Source organism: Rhinopithecus roxellana, chromosome 11, assembly GCF_007565055.1.
Source record: "Rhinopithecus roxellana isolate Shanxi Qingling chromosome 11, ASM756505v1, whole genome shotgun sequence".
In the NCBI taxonomy this organism is placed as follows: Eukaryota; Metazoa; Chordata; class Mammalia; order Primates; family Cercopithecidae; genus Rhinopithecus; species Rhinopithecus roxellana.
In genome coordinates this window covers 137,410,676-137,436,473 of record NC_044559.1, presented here as the reverse complement: position 1 = coordinate 137,436,473, position 25,798 = coordinate 137,410,676, and the positions used below count along the sequence as shown (strand labels likewise).

The window sequence follows — 25,798 nt, the reverse complement described above, 5'->3', positions numbered from 1 at the left end:
TAGCTAGGACTACAGGTGTGCACCACCACCACGCCTGGCTAATTTTGTTGTTGTTGTTGTTGTTTTGTAGAGACGGGGTCTTGCTATGTTGCCCAAGCTGGTATTGAACTCCTGGGCTCAACTGATCCTCCCAACACCACACCAAGCCAATAATTATTTTTCTTAGGAGCATCTGCTTAGATTCGTTTGGCAGCCTAAATCTGGCAACACTGGCTTACAAATTCAGCTGTTATATTACTTGGCTGATAAACATTTCTACTGTAGCATGTCTATATTTATAAAACAAGTTGAGTACCCTAAATGTATGTAAATGGAAAAGTACATGAAACTGAAATTAAAATGACCTGAATTGAACCAAAATATACAAAGCAGACTGCATCTTTAAAACTATAAAACAGACAATGTTCTTATTAACATTTATACCTGACTACGGTGTTCAATAGAATTTGATTCTTTGCCAGTTTTAAGTTCCAGTGGCATTATCTTGTATTTTGTTTTACACCCTCGATGTATTTTCACACCAACTGTAACATCTATTTTGCCTTTCAATCCAAACCTAGGGGACCAAATGCTTTCTTCAATATCCATTGATTTCACGACTTCAATGTTACATGTTGAATTATCCTTACTACTATCACTTGGCCTGAAAAAAAAAAAGCACAAAAACACTTAATTAGAACACTTAGCTCATTTCACATCTGCTGGCTCTGACTGTCTATTACACACAGAGAATGTGGGGAGGGGAAAGAGTCTACCTACTTTTACAGCAGTGATTTTCAAACTGTGATCCCTGGACCAGTAGCATCAGCATCACCTGAGAACTTGCTATAAAAGTAAATCCTCAAAGACCCACTCCAAACCTACTCAAACACAAACTCTAGGGGTGAGGCCTAGCAATCTGTTTAACCAGCCCTCCACAATTCTGATGCATGCTCAAGTTTAAGAATCACTGTCCTACAGGTTCTGCTCATGGAATTTAGTCTTTCTCAGTATTTATCATCTGTTCCTTTCAGTCATTCCTACTATAATCTTCTTAACTCAGGCCCTTATTTTCTCAGGCCTAGATTACAAGTCTTGCTACTTAAATTGCTAGAGCCACAATTCCAATTTGAGTATTTTGATATACAATTATTATGCAAATTAGCATGTAATGGCTTGCATGTGGTTGCACCCTAAAAAATGAGAGATGTATTCCTTCACATAACACTAGATTACACTGATTAAGAATGAGCTGTCTGCTGGGCCTGGTGGCTCATGCCGAGGCAGGCAGATCACTTGAGTTCAGCAGTTCAAGATCAGCCTGGCCAACATGGTGAAACCCTATCTCTACTAAAAAAATACAAGAATTGGCCGGGCGCGGTGGCTCAAGCCTGTAATCCCAGCACTTTGGGAGGTCGAGACGGGCGGATCACGAGGTCAGGAGATCAAGACCATCCTGGCTAACACGGTGAAACCCCGTCTCTAGTAAAAAAAATACAAAAATCTAGCCGGGCGAGGTGGCGGGCGCCTGTAGTCCCAGCTACTAGGAAGGCTGAGGCGGAGAATGGCGTAAACCCGGGAGGCGGAGCTTGCAGTGAGCTGAGATCCGGCCACTGCACTCCAGCCTGGGCGACAGAGCCAGACTCCGTCTCAAACAAACAAACAAAAAAAAAAATACAAGAATTAGCCAGGCAGAGTGGCACATGCCTGTAATCCCAGCTACTCGGGAGGCTAAGGCAGAAGAATCGCTTGAACCCAGGAGGCGGAGGCTGCAGTGAGCCAAAATCGTGCCACTGCACTCCAGCACTCCAGCCTGGGTGACAGAGCAAGACTCAGTAGCAAAAAAAAAAAAAAAAAAAAAAAAAAAAAAAAAAATTGGCTATCTCCATCATCTATGAAGTCTGGGGCTCATTCACCCAACATTTCATCCACACACCCCCAGGTGACAATCTTCAAAGGAGCTCATGGTCACTTCCAAGTGTCCCATTTTCTTTACTTAATAACTAAATGAAACCATGTCTACCACTATCAATATTTAAAGTAAGTACTCAATTTTTTTTATTATAAAAAGGTTCTGACTTTAATCTCTTAATTGGTAAATAACCCATGAGCACAGGAAGGAGAAAAAAAGGGAATATATAAATGTTGAAGGGATGAGAAGAGGTGGAAATAACTTACAAATCTCCTCTCTTATCTAAGATTTACTCATTTTCAGAGCAGTTAGTTATTCTGCAGAAGAGATTAGAAGAAAAGAAAGAGTTACCTCTTATTAATCCTATCTACTGGGAAAATATTTTACACTTTTAGATTCAAAGCCAGCCACATAAAATACTAAATCTAGTGGAAAGCTTACATGAAAAAGATGACTTTTCTAGTAATAAAACATTTCCTATCATATCAAAATGAAGATTTTTAAAAATAGAATAATTCTAGTTGTTACAACAGATGATTTAGTTGATTTTTGTTTAGTTCATACTATTATGGTCAACCCCTATTTCTTTTTTTGGACAGCTGTTTCTTCCTTTTTTTGTTTAAAAGAGACAGGCTTTTGCCATGTTGTCCTGGCTGGTCTCAAATTCCTGACCTCAAATGATCCACCTGCTTTGGCCTCCTAGAGTGCTGGATTACAGGCACGAGCCACCACACTTGGCCATGGACAGCAATTTTTTAACAAATGAGAATATTTTCTAAGAAAAAAAAAATGCTGTCTTAAATAATTTTTCTTTTTTTTTTTTTTTTATTATACTTTAAGTCCTAGGGTACATGTTACAACGTGCAGGTTTGTTACATATATGTATGTGCCATGTTGGTGTGCTGCACCCATTAACTCGTCATTTACATTAGGTATATCTCCTAATGCTATCCCTCCCCCCACCCCCTCCCCATATAATTTTTCATTAAAAAAACTATTTCAAGATGCTTCAAATATAATCTCATGGAAGATATGCATCCTTCCAGAATCGTTGAACACAATAGTAAAATTCAGAGAAGTCATAATTTATCTAAAATTTCTTTTTTTTTTTTCTTTCCTAGTGAGACAGGGTCTCTCTCTGTGGCCCAAGCATGAACAGTGGCATGAACACGGCTCACTGTAGCCTTGACCTCCTGGGCTCAAGCAATCCTTCTGTTTCAGCCTCCCAAGTAGCTGGGATGAGAAGTGTGCACCACCACACCCTGTTAATTATTTTCAAATTTGTAGAGACAGAGTCTACAAAAGGTGGGGCAACACGGTGAACTCAACCAATCCTCTTGTCTTGGTCTCCCAAAGTGCTGGAATTACAAGCATGATCCACTGCACTTGGTCTGAAATTTCTTAAATATTTATCTTCTCTCACCATTATTTGTTCATGGTGTATATTCAGATATGCTTTTATTAAATAAGGCAAAACTTATTATTTATGAAATGTCACATGTATACCTAATCGAATACAGGAAAAAAAACTTTTAAAGTTGTTACTAAAATTCAATGCCCTGGAAAAAGAAGCAATGTGGCTTTATTATTATTATTATTCTGAGACAGAGTTTCACTCTGTCACCCAGGCTGGAATGCAGTAGCATGAACACAGTTTACTGCAGCTTCGACTTCCTGGGCTCAAGAGATCCTCCCGTCTCACCCTTTCAAGTAGTTGAAACTACAGGCATCAGCTAATTTTTTTTTTTTTTTTTTTTTGTAGAGACAAGTTCTCACCATGTTTCCCAGGCTGATCTTGAACTCCTGGTCTCAAGCAATCCTCCTGCTTTGGCCTCCCAAACTGCTGGGATTACAGTTATGAGCAACCATGTGCGGCTACTATATGTTTATTACCACAATTTTTTTTTTGAAATGGAGTCTCACTCTGTCGCAGAGGCTGGAGTATAGTAGTGCAATTTCGGCTCACTGCAAACTCCACCTCCCCGGTTCAAGCAACTCTCCTGTCTCAGGCTCCCAAGTAGCTGGGATTACAGGCGTGCACCACCACACCTTGCTAATTTTTGTATTTTTTAGTAGAGATAAGGTTTCACCATGTTGGCCAGGGTGGTCTCTAACTCCTGACCTCAAGTGATCCATCCATCTCAGCCTCCCAAAGTGCTGGGATTACAGGCATGAGCCACCACACCCAGCCACCACAATTTTTTTAAATGGCAACAAAAATTAATTTCTAAGTACTACTTTAGCTATAGTCTACAAAATTTGGTATGTAACCACCTATTCTAAATGTGTTAATTTCCTTTATGACTGACCTTTTAAAACATTTATCAACATTTCCTTAGTTTACAAACCATGAGAATTTTAGATATCCTTTTGTTATCTAACTTTGAGTCAAAGTTATTCTAACTTTGTTACAGTACAGTTGCAGAATACCGTCTCTAAGATACTACTGATCCTTTAAAATTTATTGGTGTTTCCCTTACGGCATAATGCATAATCTATTTCAGTAAAAGTTCTGTGTGACTTGAAAAATTATATATACAGTCATCCATTGTATAACAATGATTTCATCAACATAGGATGGTGGTCCCATAAGATTTTAATGTAGCTAAAAAATTCCATTGCCTAGTGACATCTAGATATGGTGGTAATGCAGCACACTATCTTTTCTATATTTAGATATGTTTAGATACACAAATACTTACCGTTGTTACAACTGCCTACAGTATTCAGTACAGTCACATGTTGTACAAGTGTGTAGCCTAGAAGCAACAGGCTATACCATATGGACTAGGTGTGTAGTAGGCTCCACCATCTAGGTTTGCACAAGTACACTCTGACATTTACACAGTGATGACATTGCCTAACACCACATTTCTCAAAACATATCCCCATCATTAAGCTAGCATGAGTGCACTGTATATAAAATGTATCTAATTTTGTGTTTTGCAAAAAAATGTAGGATTTGATTTCAAAGATTCTTTGCAAGTCAAAGATGAGTCTGAATTCCACCCTCTTTCCCTAGCATCTATGATGCCCTTCTTCCAGACTGCAAATCCCTTGCTGACCTATCCTAAGCCTCCTTCAACAGATTCTATTCTCTCCTTCTGTCCCTTATATGCTGTTATCTCCAAGGGTTCCATGCTGCTTTTGTCACCTACACTTTCTCCACCAGCAAACCCCTTCACTTTTATTATTTTCATCTACCACCAATAAACTGAGTTCCTGAGGGCTTTGGTTATCCCTACAACAACAGTACCTGGTATAATCCTTGGCACACATATAGCATTGAATAAATGTTTGCAGAATTTATTAACCCAGGATTCCGAGAATCATGCTTATCACTGTAAAAACAATGGGTTAATTTTAACCAAAAAGAAAAAAGCACATTTGGGTTAAGACTCCACCAAAGGAGGCCAGGCGCGGTGGCTCAAGCCTGTAATCCCAGCACTTTGGGAGGCTGAGACAGGCAGATCACGAGGTCAGGAGATCGAGAACATCCTGGCTAACACAGTGAACCTCCGTCTCTACTAAAAAATACAAAAAACTAGCCGGGCAAGGTGGCGGGCGCCTGTCCCAGCTACTCAGGAGGCTGAGGCAGGAGAATGGCATAAACCCGGGAGGCACAGCTTGCAGTGAGCTGAGATCCGGCCACTGCACTCCAGCCCGGGCGACAGAGTGAGACTCCGTCTCAAAAAAAAAAAAAAAAAAAAAAGACTCCACCAAAGGAAAACAAACAAACAAGCAAACATGCAGACAGGATGCTAAAACAATTAACAAAAAGTAAAAGAAAAGCTTACGTCCAAAAAAACTACAAAAATAGACATCTACCGTAATTGAAAATGTCAAGCAGCTGGGTGCGGTGGCTCACACCTGTTATCCCAGCACTTTGGGAGGCTGAGGTGGGTGGATCGCCCAAGGACAGGAGTTCGAGACCAGCCTGGCCAGCATGGTGAAACCCCGTCTCTACTAAAAATGCCAAAATTAGCCAGGCATGGTGGCAGGCGCCTGTAATCCCAGCTACTCAGGAGGCTGAGGCAAGAGAATTGCTTGAACCTGGGAGGCGGAGGTTGTAATGAGCCAAGATTGCGCCACTGCTCTCCAGACTAGGCAACAACATGAGGCTCCATCTCAAAAAAAAAAAAAAATTCAAGCAAATGTAAATGACAAAAAGAAATAAAGGAGGAAGGAAGGGGAAAAAGGGGAGGGAGGAGGAAGGAGGGTAAATGAGGATAAATAATTAGGAGCAGTTGAAGATAAAATTAACTTTTTTTTTTTTTGAAATGGGATCTTGCTCTGTCACCCAGGCTAGAGTGCAGTGGCGCGATCTCGGCTCACTGCAACCTCTGCCTCCCGGGTTCCAGCGATTCTCCTGCCTCGGCCTCATGAATATCTGGGATTACAGGCGCCTGCCACCACGCCTGGCTAATTTTTATATTTTTAGTAGAGATAGGGTTTCACCATCTTGACCAGGCTGGTCTCGAACTCCTGACCTCATGATCTGCCCGCCTCGGCCACCCAAAGTGCTGGGATTACAGGCACGAGCCACTGCGCCTGGCCAATAAAATCAACTTTCTCAGTGTCACAGAACATTGATAGAGACCAGAATGACAGAAATATTATAAAGCAAAGCAAGGAACTAGGTGAAGGATGACTACTTGATAAACATAGTTTATCACAGTGAAGCCCAATATCCATCCCCTATGTTAATCTGTCCCAAAGAAATAACAAAGAATGAAAAGAATGAAACATATGTATATACATATATATATATGTTCAAGCAGTTCTCCTGCCTCAGCCTCCTGAGTAGCTGGGATTACAGGCACGTGCCACCACACCCAGCTAATTTTAGTATTTGTAGTAGAGAGGGGGGTTTCACCATGTTGGCCAGGCTGGTCTCGAACTCCTGACCTCGTGATCCGCCTGCCTCAGCCTCCCAAAGTGCTGGGATTACAGGCGTGAGACACTGCGCCCGGCTGTAAATTTATTTTTAAAACACAAGAAAAGCTAAACAATCTACTCACTCTAGCTTTTTTCTAAGTGTAGGAACCTGGTGGAAAATATACGACCACTACAGAAATGAAAAATATGAAAAACAAACTCAGTCGGGCACAGTGGCTCATGCCTGTAATCCCAACATTTTGGTAGGCTGAGGCAGGTGGATCACTTGAGGTCAGAAGTTCGAGACCAGCCTGGCCAACATGGTGAAACCTCGTCTCTACTAAAAATACAAAAATTAGCCAGGCTTGGTGGCTCATGTCTATAGCCCCAGCTACTCAGGAGGCTGTGTCACAAGAATCATTTGAACCTGAGAAGCAGAGGTTGCAGTGAGCCAAGATCACGCCACTGTACTCCAGCCTGAGTGATAAAGTGAGACTCCATCTCAAAAACAAAACAAAACAAAACAAAACAAAAAAACAAACTCAACTCTAACATCAAGACAAGCCTTTTTTTAAACTACTAAATATTTTAAAAATACATATGAAAATCACATTAGAGGGCCAGGCATGGTGGCTCATGCCTGTAATCCTAGCACTTTGGGAGGCCAAGGCAGGGGGATCATTTGAGTCCAGGAGTTCAAGACTAGCCATCCTGGGTGACACGGCAAAACACCATCTCTACAAAAAATACGAAAATTAGCCAGGCAGGGTAGTGTGCACCTGTAGTCTCAGCTACTCAGAAGACTGAGGTGGAAGGACTGTTTGACCTCAGGAGGAGGCAGAGGTTGCAGTGAGCCTAAATCGCACCACTGCACTCCAGTCTAGGCAACAGAGTGAGACCTTGTCTCAAAAAAAAAAAAGTAAATGAGATCAAAGCAGAAACTAGCACACACAATTTACGGAGCTTGCTGTAGTTATATGGCTAAATTATGTCCAAACTGGGATTCACATCCAGGCTCATTATATTCTTCGAACCACAGGGAATGGGTCCAAAGAACTAACTACTCCAAATCTTTCTGACTCACAAACCTTAAAGCTTTTCTTTTGTTTCTGAGACGGAGTCTCGCTTTGTTGCCCAGGCTAGAGCGCAGTGGCATGATCTCGGCTCACTGCAACCTCTGTCTCCTGGTTCAAGCGATCCTCCTGCCTCAGCCTCCCGAGTAGCTGGGATTACAGGCACCACGCCTGTCTAATTTTCATATTTTTAGTAGAGATGGTGTTCCACCATGTTGGCCAGGCTGGTCTCAAACTCCTGAGCTCAGCTGACACAGCGCCTTGACCTCCAAAAGTGCAGGGATTAGAGCCACCATGCCTGGATACTCTTAAAGCAAACTTTTTAGATCACAAACTGTTATAAAATATTGAAAACAAACAAACAAAAAAAAATATTGAAAACACTGAGAGAACATTGAGAATATTAGTATACATGGAAGTCATGCCTATTTAAAGAAAAATAAAATGCTGCCTGTTTAAAAAAAAAAAAAAGGTAATCAGATAAAAACCCTCCAAATGGCCGGGCGCGGTGGCTCCAGCCTGTAATCCCAGCACTTTGGGAGGCCGAGACAGGCGGATCACGAGGTCAGGAGATCGAGACCATCCTGGCTAACACGGTGAAACCCCGTCTCTACTAAAAATACAAAAAACTAGCCGGGCGAGGTGGTGGGCGCCTGTAGTCCCAGCTACTCGGGAGGCTGAGGCAGGAGAATGGCGTAAACCCGGGAGGCGGAGCTTGCAGTGAGCTGAGATCCAGCCACTGTACTCCAGCCCGGGAGACAGAGCGAGACTCCGTCTCAAAAAAAAAAAAAAAAAAAACCCTCCAATGGCTTCCATTCTAATCAGAGCAGCATCCAAGTCCTGACCAGGATGATGAAGCTCCAGGGCAACTACTGCTGCTCTTCTCCTACTGCACTTTGCTCTAGCCATCACACTGACTTGCTGAGATACTGCACACACAGCTACTATGTGTCAGCCACAGGGCTTTTGCCCTGTTTCCCCTACCTGGAACATTCCTCCAACAGACAGCTGTATGGCTCACTACTTCATTTCCTTTAAGCCTCTGCTCAAATGCTACCTTATGAGAAAGGCCTTCCATGAACATTCTATGGAATATCCCTGCCATCACTACCTACCTATTCTCCCTTTCTTCTTACCCTCCTCATTCTTTGGCACTACATTAATCACGGTCTGTTCCCCTGCTGTTTACTTGTGCGGTAGTATAGAAACTCCAGAAAGTAGGTGGTTGTATGTTTTGTCTTGTTTTTTGCTACCATGATCCAAGCACCTAAAACATTACTTGGCACATATTAGACACCCAATAAATATTTGCTGAATGAATAACAGAAAAAAACATATTTCCCCTATAAAATTATAATAATGCCACTTTGAGGAAAAAAAACAAAACTTGAAAATACACGTAATGCCAAACAGCATTAAATGGCTAAACACAGTAAATACATAGCACATCCATATGACAGTCAACACATGACACAGACTATATGCTAGTAACACAGAGAAATACACATGAAACAATCAAATGAGACCAGGCGCAGTACCTCATGCCTGTAATCCCAGCATGTTGGGAGGTCGAGGTGGGAGGATCAGTTGAGGTCAGGAGTTGGAGACGAGCCTGGCCAACATGATGAAACCCCATCTCTAATAAAAATGCAAAAATTAGCCAGGTGTGGTGGCACACACCTGCAATCCCAGCTACTCAGGAGGTTGAGGCAGGAGAATAGCTTGAACTCGGGAGGTGGAGGTTCCAGTAACCGAGATCACACCATTGCACTCCAGCCTGGGGGAGAGAATGAGACTCCATCTCAAAAAAAAAAAAAAAAGAATCAAATGAAAAAAATTAGGATGCCAAAAGTTGATTACTTTATAAGAAAATACAGGCCGGGCATAGTGGCTCACACCTGTAATCCTAGTACTTTGGGAGGCCAAGGTGTGTGGATCACCTGAGGTCAGGCGTTCAAGACCAGCCTGGCCAATATGGCGAAACCCCGTCTCCACTAAAAATAAAAAAAATTAGCCAGGTGTGGTGGTGGGAGCCTGTAATCCCAGGTACCTGGGAGGCTGAGGCAGGAGAATTGCTTGAACCCGGGAGGCGGAGGTTGCAGTAAGCCGAAATCATGCCATTGCACTCCAGCCTGGGCAACAGAGCAAGACTCTGTCTCAGAAAAAAAAAAAAAGAGGCTGGGAGCAGTGGCTCACGCCTATAATCCTAGCACTTTGGGAGGCCGAGGCGGGTGTATCACCTGAGGTTAGGAGTTCGAGGCCAGCCTGGCCAACATGGTGAAATCCCATCTCTACTAAAAATACACAATTAGCCAGGCGTGGTGGCAGGCGCCTGTAATCCTAGATACTTGGGAGGCTGAGGCAGGAGAATCTCTTGAACCTGGGAGGCAGAGGTTGCAGGGAGCCAAAATCAGTGCCACTGTACTCCAGCCTGGGTGACAGAGCAAAACTCCATCTCAAAAAAAAAAAAAAAGAAAAAGAAAATGCATATCTACATATAAAAAATAAGCTATCTTATAATAATGAAAATAAAATTTTCTATTCACTGGTTTTTTTTTTTTGTCATGTAAAGATACTTAGGACAGTAATTTATAAAGTAAGCAAGCAAAACAGCTATTTGTAATTGCTCAATCTTTTAAAAACTTTGATTCAACACACAGAATAGCACCCTGGTCTAAAAATAAGAAGACTATATAAACAAAATGTGTTTCTTACAGAGTGAGCTGCATCTGAGGGAAGTCAGTCGAAGCGTTTTTATGCATGAAATCTCCTGCCCATTTACAAAACGAAGGAAGATAGTCCTCTACTTCTTGTTTTATTTCATCTTGACTTAGATTTAAGCGGTACCTGCCAAAAATTTGATAGTAAATATGAAAGTATAAATATTAGAAAAGTAAATGAGGACAAAAACATACAAATAAGCAACCCAACTGTTTGTCAGCCAATAAATGGATAAACAAAATGTGGCATATTCCATACAATGCAGTATTATTCAGCTATAAAAAGGAAGGAAATTCTGACATATGCTACAACATTGAAGAACCTTCAGGACATTATGCTAAGTGAAATAGGCCAGTCACAAAAGGACTAATATTCATATGAGGCACCTACAGCAGTGAAAATCACAGAGACAGAAAGTAGAATGGGGGTTGCCAGAGGCTGGGAGGAGGAAAGAAGGGGGAGTTATTGTTTCAAGGGCACAGAGTTTCAGTTTGGGAAGATGCAGAGTTCTGGAGATAGATAGGTGACGGTTGCACAACAAGGTGAATGTACTTCGCCTCTGAACTGTACCCTTAAAAATGCTTAACACAGGCAGAGCGCAGTGGCTCACATCTGTAATTCCAGCACTTTGGGAGGCCGAGGTCAGCAGTTGGAGACTAGCCTGGCCAACATGGTGAAACCCTGTCTCTACTAAAAATACAAAAATTAGCCAGGCGTGGTGGTGCATGCCTGTAATCCCAGCTACTTGGGAGGTTGAGGCAGGAGAATCGCTTGAACCCAGAAGGCAGAGGTTGCAGTGAGCCGAGATCACGCCATTACACTCCAGCCTGGGCAAGACAAGTGAGACTCCATCACACACACACACACACACAAAAAGTTAAAATTGTAATTTTTTTCTTCTTTTTATCTCTTTTCTTTCTTTTTTTATTTTTTGAGATAGGGTCTCATTTTTTGAGATAGGGTCTCACGCTGTCACCCAGGCTGGAGTGAAGTAGCGCGATCTCGGCTCACTGCAACCTCTGCCTTCTAGGCTCAAGTGATTCTCCTCCCTCAGCGTACAGAGTAGCTGGAATTACAGGCACACACCACCATGCTCAGCTAATTTTTTTGTATTTTCTGCAGAGATGGGGTTTCACCATGTTGGCTAGGCTGGTCTCAAACTCCTGGGCTCAAGCAATCTGCCCACTTTGGCCTTCCAAAGTGCTGGGATGACAGGCATGAGCCACCACGTGTGACCTAATAAGGTAATTTTCTTTTTTTAGATGGAGTTTCGCTCTTATTGTCCAAGTTGGCGTAATCTTGGCTCACTGCAACCTTCACCTCCCAGGTTCAAGTGATTCTCCTGCCTCAGTCCCCTGAGTAGCTGGGACCATAGGCATACGACACCATGCCCAGCTAATTTTTGTATTTTTAGTAAAGATGGGGTTTCATCATGTTGGTCAGCCTGGTCTTGAACCCCTGACCTCACGTGATCTGCCCGCCTCAGCCTCTGAAAGTGCTGGGATTACAGGGGTGAGCCATCACGCCCAGCCTAACACGGTGATTTTTATATGCATTTAACCACAATTTTTAAAAAACATCCAAATAACAACAAGCATGGTGGTGTGGAACTATAGTCCCAGCTCTTCAGTAGGCTGAAGCGGAAGGATCGTTTCAGCCCAAGAGTTTGAGGTTATAGTAAGCTGTGATCTCACCACTGTACTCCAGCCTGGGTGACACAGTGAGACCCTGTCTGAAAAAAAAGAAATCCAAATAACACTGAAACAGTGACATGACATCAAATTTCAGATAATTTGCTCTAATTCATACCATGGTCTAATTGGAAGAGTCCCAGTTATACCTTTGGGATATATAAAAAAAATGGAGCTATTGCTCCTGAAACCAAGCAATGGAAAGTAGAAATGTTAAAGAGGAAAAAGGGTCATATGGACAGAAAGGCAGTAACAGTCTTACAACATCAAAGGACAGTATATAGGAACGTTAACTTCTTACGTGAGAAATCTGCAGAAACAAAAAAACCCAAGTATCAATTTTTCAGGGTTCTTACAAGGGCAAAATTATGTCATAACAATATGAATACATTATTTATCATTTTCCTTTCATGACAGTACAGTTGAATTTTCTGAGGCCACATGACATAAAATATAGAAATATTTTGAATGCAGAAGCAGATACAAGAATCCACGATCTTCTATGAAGTCATACTTTAAAACATTTGCAAAAATAGAGGCTTGGTTTACACCCATACCACCCAGAACGCAGCTGATCTCATCTTATCTCAGAAGCTAAGCAGGGTTGAGCTTGGTTACTACTTGGATGGGAGACCACCTGGGAATATTGGGTGCTGTAGCTTTAAGAAAAAAAAAAAAAAAAAACCCCGGCCAGGCTCTGTGGCTCATACCTGTAATCTCAGCATTTTGGGAGGCCAAGGCGGGCGGATCACCTGAGGTGGGGAATTCGAGACCAGCTTGACCAACATGGAGAAACCCTGTCTCTACCAAAAATACAAAATTAGCCAGCCATGGTGGTGCATGCCTGTAATCCCAGCTACTCAGGAGGCTGAGACAAGAGAATTGCTTGAACCTGGGAGGCGGAGGTTTCGGTGAGCTGAGATCATGCCATTGCACTCCAGCCTGGGCAAAAAGAGCAAAACTCCATCTCAAAAAAAAAGAAAGAAAGAAAAAAAAAAAAAATAGAGGCTGGAGGATTGTTTGAGGCTACAGTGGGTGATAATTTCATCACAGCACTCCAGCCTGCGCAACAGAGACCTTACCTCAAAAAAAAAATAAATAAGGAAGAAGAAGAAAAAAGAAACTGAAAAAATGTAAAACAATGACATGCATTACATTTTTTTTACAATAGTTTTTTTCATTAAAATGTTATGTTAACAAGTATTTTTAAATGAATATACATTTTAGGCTAGGTGCAGTGGCTCATGCCTGTAATCCCAACACTTTGGGAAGCCGAGAGGAGCGGATCACTTGAGGTCAGTTCAAAACCAGCCTGGCCAATATGGTGAAACCCCATCTCTACTTAAAAACACAAAAATTAGCCGGGCGTGGTGGCAGGCACCTGTAATCCCAGCTACTCAGAAGGCTGAGGCAGGAAAATCGACTGACCCGGGAGGTGGAGGTTGCAGCGAGCCGAGGTCATGCCATTGCAATTCAGCCTGGGCAACAGAGCAAGACTGTCTCAATAACAACAACAAAATAAATGAATATACATGTTAATTTCAAATGAATTAATAAACATCTGTTCTAATTTCTAGTACAGTAATTAATCATAGATATAGCCCACATAAACAGAAGCTCTTTCCAGTCCTCAATAATTTTTTAGCGTAAAGAGGTCCTGAGAGCAAAAGTTTTGAGAACTGCTGTTATAAACTTACCCTCGCAGGATGATTATTCCAGTTCCTTCTTTATATTTAAGCTCCCCAATCTTAATAACTACTCTAGAGTGGCAGGGGCGTATCAGTTTGTATATAAAATCACACCTAGGTTTGAATCCCAACTCTGCACTACCAGAGGTATGACTAAGAGCAAGTCACTGTTAATTAAGCCTGTTTCCTCATCTGGAAACAGGAGGAGATAATAACTACCTTACATAGTTAGTCTGAGGATTATAGAACAATGTATGTAAAGCACTTAGCTGATGATAAGAACTCATTAAAGTATAGGCTAGGCGTGGTGGCTCACACCCGTAATCCCAGCACTTTGGGAGGCTGAGGAGGGTGGATCACCTGAGGTCAGGAGTTCGAGACCAGCCTGGCCAACATGGTGAAACCCCATCCTACTAAAAAATGCAGAAACAGTCGTCGGGCGTGGTGTCGCATGCCTGTAATCCCAGCTAATCAGGAGGATGAGGCAGGAGAATCACTTGAACCTGGGAGGCAGAGGTTGTAATGAGCCGATATTGCAGTGCTGTACTCCAGCCTGGGCAACAGAGCAAGATTCAAAAAGAAAAAAAAATCATTAAGGTATAAAGACCATGATGACAACAACAAATACAGTGCTAACTATAGGAGAGCACTATTCCGGGCATGGTGACAGGCGCCTGTAGTCCCAGCTACTCAGGAGGCTGAGGCAGGAGAATGGTGTGAACCCGGAAGGTGGAGCTTGCCGTGAGCCTAGTGAGCCACTGCACTCCAGCCTAGGCAACACAGCGAGACTCTGTCTCAAAAAAAAAAAAAAAAGATACAACTTATAATTTTTCTCACTTGCTTAAGGGAGCAGTATAATAACACATTCATCAGACATTGAGACTTTAGGACACTACACATTTACCATATAACTGTGCAATATTTCTAATACCAAATTTAATGAGCTGTTACCTTGCTAGGTTTCTGCCACCTCCAGCTTACCAAGACTGACAGAGCAGAGTTGTGTCAGCCCTCTGAGACAGCCAGTCCAATAGAGAAGACAAAATTAGCAATGCTAGCTCAGCCAAAATTGTCTTAAGCAAAATAGCAACTGCAGGTTGAAAGAGAAGCTGAAATTCCTCAAGCCAGGAAGCAACTGCTAATACCAAAGCATCCAAAAAGATCTAGAGAAACACACAGTTAGACTACTGAAAGTGAAGGTTATCCTTGCAAAAGGCTGTTTGAAATCAGGCAGTTTCCAGTTGATCAAAAATGATGTAGATGACCATATGGTCTCACAAAGTCTCATATATTGCCAGTAGAAATATAAACTGGGACAATGCCTATAGAGAGCAATTTGGTAATATGTATCAAAATTTTAGGCCAGGCATGCTGGCTCATGCCTTTAATCCCAGCACTTTGGGACACGAGGTGGGGAGATTACTTGAGGTCATGAGTTCAAGACCAGCCTGGCCAACATGGCGGAACCCCGTCTTCACTAAAAATACAAAAAAATTAGCCGGGTGTGGTGGCTTATGCCTGTAATCCCAGCTACTCGGGAGGTTGAGGCAGGAGAATTGTTTGAATCTTGGAGGTGGAGCCTGCAGTGAGCTGAGAGCAACCCACTGTACGCCACCCTGGGCGACAGAGCAAGACTCTGTCTTGAAAATAAAACAAAAACTGGTAAGGCAGGCCAGGCATGGTGGCATGTACCTGTTGTTCCAGATACACAGGAGGCTGAGGTGGGCAGAAACATATGAGCCCAGTTGTTTAAGGCCTGGACAACATAGCAAGACCCCTATCTCCCCCACAAAAAAATACTGTAAAGCTACATTTTTTATTTTTATTTATTTATTTTTGAGACGGAGTCTCGCTCTGTCACCCAGGCTGGAGTGCAGTGGTGTGATCTCAGCTCACTGCAAGCTCCGCCTCCCGGGTTCACACCATTCTCCTGCCTCAGCCTCCCGAGAATATGGAACTACAGGCATCTGCCACCACGCCCAGCTAATTTTTTGTATTTTTAGTAGAGACGGGGTCTCATCGTGTTAGCCAGGATGGTCTCAATCTCCAGACTTGGTGATCCGCCTGCCTCAGCCTCCCAAAGTGCTGGGATTACAGGCGTGAGCCACTGCACCTGGCCATAAAGCTGCATTTTGAAACTAGTTTCATCTTATTCCCAACCCCATATAATTCTCAGTATATCACACTGTTTCTAGAACTAATGCAAAAAAAGTTCTTTATACATTCTCTGAAAGTAGTTAAGGAATCTGTTATGCACATGTACAAAATATTTAGATATTTTTACCCAAAAAGATCCTGTTGAGCAATTTCAGAAACTCTTCACAGAGTTTCAACAGTGTACTGGAACTGTGAAATCTGCATTTTAGATTACACTAATTTATGTTGGGTAGTCTACACAAATACTTTATAGTTTCTAGGAAAGAAGTTACATAAGAAAATTATACCTGCAGTTCCTCTTATAACTACTTACATTTCCTTCAAATGTCTTATTTCTTGAATTGTCTGAAAAGCAATTTCTTGTAGCTTTTCTGGGGCAAAGCTATTATTTATTGCTTTTTGAAACACCTCATGGAGAACCGTACCAATTAGCATTTGGCGAGTGGCTGGATCAGAGCTCTACAAAAACAAATCACACAATTTATTTCACAACATATTAACAGACACGATTGTATATGTATTATCTAATCTATTAAACCACCATAGCCAAAATACACTGGTAAGACAAATGCCAAAATATTAAACAATTTTTTTTCTGTTGGGTGGAATTATGAGTGACTTTTACTTTCTTCTATTCAGAATTGTCTGAATTATTATTGCATGAGTTACTTTTTTTTTTTTTTTTTTGAGACAGACTCTTGCTCTGACACCCAGGCTGGAGCACAGTGGCACAATCTCAGCTCACTGCAACCTTCACCTCCCAGGTTCAAATGATTCTCATGCCTCAACCTCCCAAGTAACTGGAATTACAGGTGTGTGCCACCACGCCCAGCCTAACTTTTATTTTTTGCATTTTTAGTAGAGGCAGGGTTTCACCATGTTGGCCAGGCTGAGTATGAATTGCTTTTAAAAATCAATGTTCTCCATTTTGAAAAAAAATTAAAATAACCAATATTCAAAATGCTCTCAAATAATATTTAAAGTATTGTACTCTAATTTCACTTGATAATCCACCCAATAGAAAAGTCAATAAAGGCATAGCTGATAAACTCATGTAAGTAAAAGATACCATTCAAATATAAAAGTTAAACCTACTTAACAGTAATGTTTGGGAAGAAAAAAATATTTTTTAACCTACAACAGAGATTTTTGGCAAGGAATTTTTCTCCACTCAAAAAGAAAAACTACTTCATACTTCATTTCTTGATTAACTCTTGTATTAGGCTAGACCTTTTTTTTTTTTTTTGAGACGGAGTCTCCCTCTGTCCCCCAGGGACAGTAGGGGCTACAGAAGCACGCCCTCCGCTCACTGCAAGCTCCACCTCCCGGGTTCATGCCATTCTCCCGCCTCAGCCTCCCGAGTAGCTGGGACTACAGGCGCCCACCACCACGCCCGGCTAATTTTTTGTATTGTTAGTGGAGATGGGGTTTCACCGTGTTAACCAGGATGGTCTTGATCTCCTGACCTCGTGATCCGCCCACCTCGGTCTCCCAAAGTGCTAGGATTTACAGGCGTGAGGCACTGCGCCTGGCCCAAAAAGTTTTTTAAAACTTAATATTCAGGCCAAGCACAGTAGCTCATGCCTATAGCTCCAGCTACTCGGGAGGTTGAGGTGGGAGGACTGCTTGAGCCTGGGAGGTCAAGGCTTTGGTGACGTACTGCACTCCAGTCTGGGTGACACAGTGAGACTCAAAATAAAATAAAAGTACATGTTTCAAGAAAAATAATTAAAAAGCTGGGTGTTGGGTACATGGTAGTTTATTACAATAATCTCTTTGTATGTTTGAAATAGCCCAAAATAGGCCGGGCGCGGTGGCTCAAGCCTGTAATCCCAGCACTTTGGGAGGCCGAGACGGGCGGATCACAAGGTCAGGAGATCGAGACCATCCTGGCTAACACAGTGAAACCCCGTCTCTACTAAAAATACAAAAAACTAGCGGGGCAAGGTGGCGGGCGCCTGTAGTCCCAGCTACTTGGGAGGCTGAGGCAGGAGAATGGCGGGAACCCGGGAGGCGGAGCTTGCAGTGAGCTGAGATCGGGCCACTGCACTCCAGCCTGGGCGACAGAGCAAGACTCTGCCTCAAAAAAAAAAAAAGAAAGAAATAGCCCAAAATACATTTTTGTTTTGAGACGGAGTCTCACTCTGTCCCCCAGGCTGAATGAAGTGCAGTGGCAGGATCTCCGCTCACCGCACCTCCGCCTCCAGGGTTCAGGCGATTCTCCTGCCTCACTCTCCCGAGTAGCTGGGATTACAGGCACGCGCCTCAATGCCTGGCTAATTTTTGTATTTTTAGTAGAGACGGGTTTTCACCATGTTGGTCAGGCTGGTCTTGAACTCCTGACCTCGTGATCCTCCCACCTCGGCCTGTCAAAGTGATGGGATTACAGGCATGAGCCACCGTGCCCAACACCCAAATACATTTATTTTTTTTTGAGACTTATTTTATTTTAAAATAAAACTGCATGTTTCAAGAAAAATAAATAAAAAGCTGGGTGTTGAGTACATGGGAGTTTATTACAATCATCTCTTAGTATGTTTGAAATAGCCCAAAATACAATTTGTTTGTTATTCATTTTGAGACAGAGTCTCGCTCTGTCGCCCAGGCTAGAATGCAGTAGCCTGATCTCGGCTCACTGCAACCTCCGCCTCCTGGGTTCAAACGATTCTCCTGCCTCAGCCTCCTGAGTAGCTGGGACTACAGGTGCATGCCACCACACCTGGCTAATTTTTCTACCAAAATACATTTTTTAAAAGTGATCTACACATTTACTTTTAGTTTAGTGGGAATCACATGAAGCAAAGTTTGGAAATGTCTAGCTGTGTTTAAATTTAAGTTTATCATTTAAATTAATTTTCTTACTATAATTACTTATTAAGACCTGAACAAGATTTGAAGGACTCAGGCACCTGGCCTTTAGTCCTAGCACTGCCACCTCGTAGTTATGTGGCTGCGGGGCAAGTCACTTAACCTCTCTGAGCCCATTTTCCTCATCTATAAAATGCAGCTGATTAACACCATTCATTTTATAGGGTTGCTGGGAGGATTAACTGAAATAATAAATGTAAAAGTGCTCTGTAACACTCTCAGACCCTGCAGAAACATTAACTGTTACTATTATTTACCCTAAAAGTTTCACTCAGGACAGCTCTTCTCATACATCGAATACTATTGGCTATGCTTGTGCCAGAAATCAGAATGTCTGGATACAGAATCAAATATCCAAAATCTTTATCTATTATCCAAGTATCAGATGTGCAGTCTCCCTCCAAATGAATGATATCTCCTGGCTCTACTGGAACAGAACACCTGAAAATAAAGCAAAGTTAAAGTATAAATATATTGCTTAGGTTCCTACATTTAAACACATTAGGGAGGCTTCAAAAAAAAAATGAGTATTTTATCTGAAGAAGAAAAAAATATTTCTAAATTTCTGGGTCTTTAAAAAAATAAAATGAAATACCAGGATACAGTCTTCTAAAACAACTCCTAGTCACTCTATCCCTTTCTATGTGCCAAACACATCTGAGAATACTCAACAGTCTTCTATAAATCCCAAAGAGAAAAACAACTTAGTGCCAGTAAAGTCTATTGCATAAGCTACCAAAAAACCTTTGCTAATGTAATATATATAGCTCCAATTATGAATTGGGTTGTTTTAATAATTCTTTCTTAAGACTTATAGGAAATCTACAGCTTCTATAAGTCTTGAAGCATGAAGCCAAACCCAGTGTAGCAAGAATAAAATCATACTGAACTAGTTCAAACTAGGCCAGGCGCGGTGGCTCATGCCTGTAATCCCAGCACTTTCGGATGCCGAGGTGGGTGGATAACCTGAGGTCAGGAGTTCAAGACCAGCCTGGCCAACATGGTCAAACCCTGTCTCTACTAAAAATACAAAAATTAGCTGGGCGTGGTGGCGGACGCCTGTAATCTCAGCTACTTGTGAGGCTAAGGCAGGAGAATCGCTTGAACCTGGGAGGTGGAGGGTGCAGTGAGCCGAGATCGCGCCATTGCACTCCAGCCTGGGCAACAGAGCAAGACTCCATCTCCAAAAACAACAACAACAACAAAAACAAACTAATTCACAGCTTAGATGAAGAGCCAAAGTTAGACCTCTAGCTTTTCTGCATCTACACTCCACCCTTCACATACCACACTTTGAGTAGAGAAATCTAAGGCCTATGTGTTTTAATTAATTTTGCTCTTAGTTAAAACTGACATGCATTTCAGCTGCAATCTTAGAATGTACTGGGAAATAGGAAGTAGTCATTAATAAGGCTCTTTGTACGTGATTTTCTTTTTTTTTTTTTTTTTTTTTTTGAGACGGAGTCTCGCTCTGTCGCCCGGGCTGGAGTGCTATGGCCGGATCTCAGCTCACTGCAAGCTCCGCCTCCCGGGTTTACGCCATTCTCCTGCCTCAGCCTCCCAAGTAGCTGGGACTACAGGCGCCCGCCACCTCGCCCGGCTAGTTTTTTGTATTTTTTTAGTAGAGACGGGGTTTCACTGTGTTAGCCAGGATGGTCTCGATCTCCTGACCTCGTGATCCGCCCGTCTCGGCCTCCCAGAGTGCTGGGATTATAGGCTTGAGCCACCGCGCCCGGCCTTCTTTTTTTTTTTCTTTTTTGAGACGAAGTTTTGCTCTTGTTGCCCAGGCTGGAGTGCAATGGCACCATCTCGGCTCACCACAACCTCCACCTCCCGGGTTCAAGCGATTCTATTGCCTCAGCCTCCAGAGTAACTGCGATTACAGGCATGCGTCACCACGTCCCGATAATTTTTTTTATTTTTAGTAGAGATGGGGTTTCTCCATGTTGGTCAGGCTGGTCTCAAACTCCTGACCTGAGGTGATCTGCCCACCTTGGCCTCCCAAAGTGCTGTGATTACAGGTGTAAGCCACCATGTCTGGCCCACATGATCTTCAAATGACAACAAAAGTCAATTTTTGGAATATGAGACTTGAGATACAGGAGTAATAGATACAATTTTCATGCCGAATTAGGCTAGGATCAAATCTACTCCCTTTTAAACAATTAAATTATAGTAACATTCACAGAAGCCATTTGATGAGTTTTACGATGGTACCCTTAAGACTCGAATCGGTGCTCAAAGTCACATAAAAATTACCAGTCATTCCTAAGGATGCACAGTTCTTTATTTTCTAGTGACTGTGAAGCAGTGATGACCAGGTGCTTTTCACAGTTTCCCTCTTTGTTCTGTACAGTATTGACTGCCAACACCAGGTACCGGTTATCCATTCCTCGGCTCAGAACTGTTCTAGGAAAGGAAGCTACCGCTTTCTTCTGAAATCTAAAGCACACACATACAAAACTATTTTAGCACGACCATGAAATAAGAAGCCAACCAATCTGTTTTATCTACAAACCAATCTTCTAGTTTTCTAGGTTTCTTTCTTCTGAAAAGCTTATTGCAATGACATTTAGCCAAAATAGGTAAAATTAACAGAGCAAAGACACAGAATTCCTATTACAAAAACTTCTGAGTAATGCCATTTCAAACATGCCCATGATATGAGATTTTCCATTTTAATTTCTGTAAGGAGTTCTGTGGGATACCCATTACAATGAGGATTAAGAATGCACTGGAAGCCAGGCATGATGATGTACACCTGTAGTCCCAGTTACTCAAGAGGCTGAGGAGGAAGGATTACTTGAGCCCAGGAGTTTGAGGCTGCAGTGAGATACGATCATGCCACTGCGCCCGTTCCTGAGCGACAGAAAAAGTCCCAGTTTCGGGGGGGGGGGGAGAAAAAGAAAGGAAAGTATAAATTGGATATTATTAAACAAGAAATTTCTACCATTGGTGCAAGCCTTCCCAATGTACAAGTAAAAGGAGATGTTTTGGACACGATCCTTTTTGTAAATATGAGTCTTATGTTATGGAAAAGGGTAGTGTCCGTGGTTCACTGAAAGTCCTACCATAAGCCACAGAATTGTACTTAGAAATAATTTAGTCCAACCTGCTAACGTAATGCCGGAAATCTTTCGATAAAATCTCACTGGACAGAACGCAAGCTTAATACGTATCGAATTAGCTCAATCCTTTACCCAGTAATTCAGAACTTTATTACTTATATTTAAAGTGGGTAGGTCAATTTCTCAATACTTTCATCCATCGGTCCAAGCCGTCTAAAATTATGCAAAATAATAATCTCTCCTCAAGAAAACAGCCCTTCTCCTATTAAGTACCTCTTAAGTCTTTCCCGTTTGACTGCGGCATCAGTGAGGGACCAATCGAGAGCCCAAAGTCATTACCTCTCCAGTGATAACACCAAACGCCTTTCACATTACCCTACAAGTTATCTTTTGTTATGTGACCGTTCTATTAATTTGCAAACGCTTTATTCATGTACTCCACCTAGCCTCAGGCCATGAATTTTCCAAGATTGGCTATGATGCCTTAAAGATGTTTCTCAAAAGGTATATTGCTGATCAAAAGGCCAAACGCAAAAGTCCCTCAACGCTAATCAGCATTATTGCTATTATATTGAAAGTAATTCAACATTATGACCGTGGTTAACTTCCTCTGATCATTTATATACACCAGGCTGAGGGTGCAGAGACCTCCCAAGGATAAGTTAATCCAAGTACACATCGAGAAAAGCCTTGGGCAGTCGCAATTTCCTATTATAAAAACATTTCAGTGGCCGAAGCTCCGCAAATTAGGGAAACGGGTGAAAGCAAGGGAAACAATGAACTGCTGGGCAAGGGAAAGTCCAGGCTCTGGCTGAGGGTGGCCCCAAAGAACACCCTGGGAGGCGGGCCCCGACTCCGGAGGCTCGTCGGGTGCCCAGGGAGCTGCCCCGGGCCCCTGGGCCCGGTCAGTCTGCGGAGGTGCGGACGCGGCCTCTCCCGCTTCTTCTTTCAAATCTCCCGCTTTGTTCCCAAACCCTCCCCGCGCTCCGCTCACAGCTCCGCCGGCAGCTCCGCCTCCTCCCAAAAACTCTTCTCCATCAACAGCTCCAGTTCGTCCAGCTGCTCCATCCTGGACGCGGGGACTATGGCCAGAAAAACCGGCGAACTATAGACAGAAAAACCAGCGGAACCGGGAGTAACACAGAAAACTCAGAAAAGAGAAAGGGGCGCGGGCCTGCGCGCCTGCGCCCCTCGCGCGCATGCGCCAACCCGCAGAGGTCCCAAATGACCTGCGCCAGGCCGCCCCTCCCGCGCTAGCGCGTTCCACGTGGGGCGCCTCTACCGAGCAGCGGGGCTCTGGCCCCTGCCTTGGGGATACAGGGAGTCTTCATATCTGAAGCAGACTAAACGCTCCTGCCTTCTCTCTTGACACTCCAACCCCTGTCTGATACACGCTTAGTTTGAACACAACCATTTGTAGTTGCCCAAAACCAGGCGTCCCTGGTTAGCCTTCAGAACTGCGCACTCCCTGGGCCCGGCGCGGTGGCTCAAGCCTGTAATCCCAGCACTTTGGGAGGCCGAGACGGGCGGATCACGAGGTCAGGAGATCGAGACCATCCTGGCTAACACGGTGAAACCCCGTCTCTACTAAAAAATACAAAAAACTAGCCGGGTGAGGTGGCGGGCGCCTGTAGTCCCAGCTACTTGGGAGGCTGAGCCAGGAGAATGGCGTGAACCCGGGAAGCGGAGCTTGCAGTGAGCTGAGATCCGGCCACTGCACTCCAGCCCCGGCGACAGAGTGAGACTCCGTCTCAAAAAAAAAAAAAAAAAAAAAAAAAAAGAACTGCGCACTCCCTGGGAAACAGCCTCTCCCCTTTTCTTCGGAAAACTCATTGAGAAAATAGAAACTGTCAGATAGCAACTCCTTGATCATGCCACGGCTAAATCTACAAAACTTCTGGCCGGGCATGGTGGCTCACGCCTGTAATCCCAGCACTTCCGGAGGCTGAGGCAGGAGGACCACAAGGTCAGCAGTTCAAGACCAGCCTGGCCAACATGGTGAAACCCCGTCTCTACTAAAAATACAAAAATCAGTCTCAAAAAAATAAAAAAATAAAAATAAACAAAAAAATTCTGCAAAACTTCTGATATCTGAACCACTCTTCATAACCTCTTTCCACTTTTTTTCAATAGCAGACAAAGTGTTCTTCTGGTTAAAGGGCAATCGCTCCACTTGCACTTGGCATCCCAGGGCTTCAAACATTCTCAAGGGCATCACTTCTTCAATTATTGCCTCATTCTCTTGTATCATCAGCCTCACCCTCACTATTGGATTGAGCCTCTAATATGGCCTGGTGTCTCCCATTTTTAAAAGATGTTTCCTTGCTGGGCGCGGTCGTATGCACCGATTTTTCATATTTATATACTTCTCTGCTCTGGAGGCATTGACTAGAACATCCAGAGCCATGTTAAAAATATCAGTGGTATAATGGTTATCCTTATTTTTGTTATTCATTTTTTAAATGGACAAAATGGGCCGCATGCGGTGGCTCAGGCCTGTAATCCCAACACCTTGGGAGGCTGAGGTGGGTGGATCACTTGAGGTCAGGAGGTCAAGACCAGCCTGGCCAACATGGTGAAACCCAGTCTCTACTAAAAATATAAAAATTAGCCGGGTGTGGTGGTGCACACCTGTAATCCCAGCTACTCAGGAGACCGAGGCAGGAGAATCACTTGAGCCTGAGAGGCAGAGGTTGCAGTGAGCTGAGATCACGCCAGCCTGGGTGAAAGAGTGACTCAGTCTGAAAAGAAAAAAAATTGGCAAAAGGTTAATACATTTATCATGTACATGGGCTTTCAAATATGTACATACTGGAATGGGAGTTATTCTATTAGTATTTGTCCCTGATACCAACAGAAATACCTCTACTGTCTCAATACCTGTGGTACAATGTTTTATGAGCTGTTTCAACAAAACAAGGAGTAGCCTGTAGTCCCAGCTACTCGGGAGGCCGAGGCAAAGAACTCCTGGGCTCAAGCAATCTGCCAACCTTGGCTTTCCAAAGTGCTCAGATGAACGGTGTGAGCCTTCACACCCGGCCCATCCTTTTTTCTCTAGTGTATGTATTTGTGTGTGTGTGTGTGTGTGTGTGAAACGGGGTCTCAAAGGTTGGAGTGCAGTGGCACAAACTCAGCTCACTGCAACCTCCGCCTCCTGGGTTCAGGCAATTCTCCTGCCTCATCGTCCCCAGTAGCTAGGATTACAGGCACTTGCCACCACACCAGCTAATTTTTTTGTATTGTTAGTAGAGATGGGTTTTGCCATGTTGGCCAGGCTGCTCGCAAACTCCTAACCTCAGGTGATCCACCCACCTCAGCCTCCCAAAGTGCTGGCATTACAGGCTTGAGCCACCGCACCTGGCCTCATTTTGCTATCTTTGATCTATCACTTCATGAATTTTTATGTCATGCTAATCTTTTCTGCATTGTTACAATTTTAGTGTTTGTGCTGCCATAGCAAGCACCACCCATAATTTCTTTTTTTTTTTTTTTTTGATACGGAGTCTCGCTCTGTTGCCCAGGCTGGAGTGCAGTGGCCGGATCTCAGCTCACTGCAAGCTCCACCTCCCGGGTTTAGGCCATTCTCCTGCCTCAGCCTCCCGAGTAGCCAGGACTACAGGTGCCCGCCACCTCACCCAGCTAGTTTTTTGTATTTTTTTAGTATAGACGGGGTTTCACCGTGTTAGCCAGGATGGTCTCGATCTCCTGACTTCGTGATCCGCCCGTCTTGGCCTCCCAAAGTGCTGGGATTACAGGCTTGAGC

At 43.2% G+C, this 25,798-nt stretch overlaps 1 protein-coding gene and 1 pseudogene across 2 annotated transcripts in view; one reads left to right on the top strand and one right to left on the bottom strand.

Annotated features, from left to right (window-relative positions):
- The window catches only part of DNA2 (DNA replication helicase/nuclease 2), a 65,256-nt gene extending 40,553 nt beyond the window's left edge, over positions 1–24,703 (bottom strand). The window contains exons 1-7 of one of the 2 annotated variants that reach the window (XM_030941536.1): positions 24,667–24,703; positions 23,030–23,140; positions 21,227–21,409; positions 19,225–19,408; positions 16,413–16,558; positions 10,558–10,689; positions 424–643 (exon numbers count right to left, since the gene is read on the bottom strand). In XM_030941536.1, coding sequence (XP_030797396.1) covers positions 424–643; positions 10,558–10,689; positions 16,413–16,558; positions 19,225–19,408; positions 21,227–21,409; positions 23,030–23,103 — 939 coding nt within the window. In that variant the 5' untranslated portion in view covers positions 23,104–23,140; positions 24,667–24,703. Of the gene's footprint in view, positions 1–423; positions 644–10,557; positions 10,690–16,412; positions 16,559–19,224; positions 19,409–21,226; positions 21,410–23,029; positions 23,261–24,666 lie in introns of those variants that run through there. The other variant, XM_010375235.2, reaches the window with a different exon arrangement.
- LOC115900629 lies at positions 12,798–12,916 on the top strand (annotated as a pseudogene).
- Positions 24,704–25,798: the final 1,095 nt, after the last annotated feature.